The following is a 3,794-nucleotide window of genomic DNA, read 5'->3' on the forward strand; positions in this document are numbered from 1 at the left end:
TACCAAATAAATAAACTAAAAAACATACACAGGCACCTTAAAGTCTGATCTCTTAAAAAACTTGAGGTTAAAAGTACCTGAATATACATAGTGTATGAGGGGTAATCGCCACTTGAAATCGCATTGTATAGGTCCCTTGTTGCATAATCTGGGTCAGAACCTGCCAGTTCATCAGCCTTCTTGCTGCTAAGACACCTAAAGAAAAAGTGGAAAAAGCCATAAATCATCTTAAATACAATTATAAATTAATAAAAAATAATTCAGAAGTCATTTCAAAGGAAATACTTATATCCTCAGTAACTGGCATGTTTTATGACAAAGAACATTTTAATGGCAGGGTCCCCTAAACATCAGAGTGCAAAAAAAAAAAAAGCAAAAAAAAACATCACAATAGCCAAACTGAATAACATCACAGGATCTTACTTGATGCCTTGGTCCGTCTTGTAATGGAACTTGCAGTAGACGGCCTCTCCCTTTTCATTGACAAGCTTGAAAGTATGAGAACCATAGCCATTCATGTGACGATAGCCATCAGGGGTTCCTCTGTCAGAGAAGAGGAATGACACTTGGTGTGTTGTTTCTGGTCGCAAACTAATGAAGTCCCAAAACATGTCACAATCCTGAAAGATACAGAAGAAAATAAGTAATGTTTCTGATAACACTTCTCACTTAAAGAACAACAAACTAAATGAATGAGACAGTGGGCACTGGCATTTTTCTTTCATTCCCATTTTTCATTCTTGAATCTGAAAAAAATATATATATAAGCAATTAAAAATTTGCAGAAAATTTTGACCTTTGGGAAGAAAATGAAGATCATTCCAAATTGTTGGGCATTCTTATATGATAAGGATATGGGAAAAATTAAAAGTGTTTTCCTTTATAGGGGGTTTGATAATAATCAAACATTAATAATCTCCAAGATCTTGTAAGGGACACTTATTGAAAAAAAGATGAGAAAAACAGAGAGTTTCAGATCCAGCTGCATTTTCTTTTATTTCCTCAAAGCATAAAATGAAGAAAAATAAAAATGTAAAACCTGGTAACAACTTAACATATCCTCAAATTTTCAAACACATGCCAACATGCACACACATACATGCATGCACACACATTTGGTAATTTCTAAATATTTCCTCAAACTTTCAAACACACACATAAAAACACACACATAAAAACACACACATAAAACACACACATAAAAACACACACACACACACACATAAAAACACACACACACACACACATAAAAACACACACACACACACACACATAAAATCACACACACACACAAATAAAAACACACACACACATAAAAACACACACACACACACACACACATAAAAACACACACACATAAAAACACACACACACACACACACACACATAAAAACACACACACACACACACACACACACACACACACACACACACACACACACACACACACACACACACACACACACACACACACACACACACACACACACACACACACACACACACACACACACACACACACACACACACAGAGTACCTTTAGATGAGTTGCAGGATTCCTCTTCTGCGTGTGAATGAAGGATGGGAACAGAATAGGATCCCTGATGAAGAAAATGGGAGTGTTGTTCCCCACAAGATCCCAATTTCCTTCTTCTGTGTAAAACTTCACGGCAAAGCCTCGAGGATCCCTGAACAAAAGTTTTGAAATTAATCATGTGTATTCATAATACAAAGAAACAAATTGTTTTCCATCGACAATACATACTGCTGACACTCTTTATCCACAGGCTTCATGTATGTGGATTAAACTAACCAAATTATTAGGCAATAAAAGATATAACATTCCAAAATGTTCTACAAGGTAAACATTTAATCTGTCAAACATCAAACATACCAAGGAAAATACCATTTAATTATAAACAAACCCAGTCATTCAACATATGTAAGCAAAAGAAATATATACAGAATTCAGTAAAAATTGTTACGAGACAAGAAGCAAAACATAAATTTCCTATTCTGATATAAAATCTTTACATTCAATTTCAGGTAGCAATGAATCATTATGGGTAGTGACAAAACTAAATTCATGTATTAATACTGTAAATTTTACCTCTGATTAATAGGATATTCCTTTTTTTATAAAAACAAACAAGAGTAGAAACAATATGTGCCTGAAATAAAGCTTTGTGAAACATTTGGAAACTCTGTGCAAATGGTTATTCATATTTGAAATCTTCCTTAAGTCTTTCTGATAATATATATATTTTTTTTTAACATATCAATTAATTTTTGGGTTTTCACTTGAAGAAAGAAATAGCTATGGTGAAATGTGTTCTGCTGCATCATTTTAAGGCCACAGGCACACCATTATCCTTTTTTTCTTGCTATTAAATGTATTGTCTTGTATTCATAATATCACCAGCAGAGAAATTTAATATCTATGTTCATGGACCATTACAAGTTCATTTGGGGCTTGGCCTAAGCTTCTACAATTCAGACATATATGCAGTGTAATTTCTAAGTACATTTCTCAGGAAAACAGTACATCTTACACATTAACAAAGATGGTAATGAATCCAAAGATGATTTTAAGTATACAAAGGATGGGCATAGCTTATAAGCAAATACTAAGTTATATATTTTAGTAATGAACATTAAACCTGGAATTCTAGAGAAACAGTATGTACAAAGTTGAATGTGACAAAAATAATAAAGGTTTGAATGAAAATGTAAGTGGCATTTCAATATTTTTTTCCACAGAACAACACAGTGTGATTCTGACAAAGATGAAATTCTAAAATGTTAATTACAAATTTTGCAATGTGAAATTACTCATTCCCATTCAAAATTTCCACTGCATATATCTTACCTGGCAGTGTCAGCTGATCCACTCTCACCTCCTACAGTGGAGTAACGAACAGCAATAGGAGTTCGTTTCCCAATCTCACTGAACAAAGCAGCCTTACAATACTTGGATATATCATGTGTTACCTCAAAATAACCAAAGGCACCTGTAAATATATTGAATTTCATTAGTAACAATCTGCATGTTTCATACCACCTGATACCACTCACACAGCCTGAATTCTCTAGCCTTTGTATCATCTCTCTATATATCATCATAATTATATTGATACTAATATTGATAACAGGACTAATAAACACTACTTATAATACCAATTCTAATACACTTCGTCAGGGCAGCAATAAAAATTATGATAATGATAAAGATAACAATAATAATAACAATAACGATAAAGATAAAGTTGACAGTGATAATGATCATAATAGTAATATGACAATACCAACAAAAAAGTTATAAGAATTAAACAACTAGTACCTGCTCCCTTAGCATGCACAACCCTCTCTGGGATGCGCTCACGGTCGAAGTGAGCCATCTCATCAAGGAGTTGAATGTCCTGCAGGAGGATGGGGCCCCTTGGACCTACAGTCAGGGAATTAAGCTTGTCCGCAAGTGGGCACCCATGGCTCGTGGTCAGGTTATCGGGAGCCTGCAGAAAACAAGCATGATGAATTAGAGACATTGTGGAATGGCATACTGTAAATAGCACTTGGGCACAAAAGATCCTTTCCTCCTCATCTTAGCACAAACAAATTTATGTATTGGCATAAGGGTATATAAGTACCTATGGGGTAAATTCTCTACAATATGGCAGATATAGTCTAGCTTGATACCTCTTTTCCTCAACTGTAATAATTCTAAATGCCAAAAATCCTTTCATTACCCACACTAAGACCACCTTCTGTTACAATAACTTGTAATGGTAGCATTG

At 34.3% G+C, this 3,794-nt stretch overlaps 1 protein-coding gene across 1 annotated transcript in view; it reads right to left on the reverse strand.

Moving 5' to 3' along the window:
* Cat (Catalase) overlaps positions 1–3,512 on the reverse strand; it is a gene marked incomplete at its 5' end in the record, with an annotated part of 17,155 nt that extends 13,643 nt beyond the window's left edge. Inside the window, 5 exon segments of the mRNA XM_070119527.1 lie at positions 78–195; positions 424–620; positions 1,538–1,688; positions 2,870–3,011; positions 3,341–3,512. Of these exon segments, the coding sequence (XP_069975628.1) occupies positions 78–195; positions 424–620; positions 1,538–1,688; positions 2,870–3,011; positions 3,341–3,512 (780 nt within the window).
* Positions 3,513–3,794: the final 282 nt, after the last annotated feature.

This window comes from Penaeus vannamei, unplaced genomic scaffold (assembly GCF_042767895.1).
Source record: "Penaeus vannamei isolate JL-2024 unplaced genomic scaffold, ASM4276789v1 unanchor306, whole genome shotgun sequence".
NCBI classification, from domain to species: Eukaryota; Metazoa; Arthropoda; class Malacostraca; order Decapoda; family Penaeidae; genus Penaeus; species Penaeus vannamei.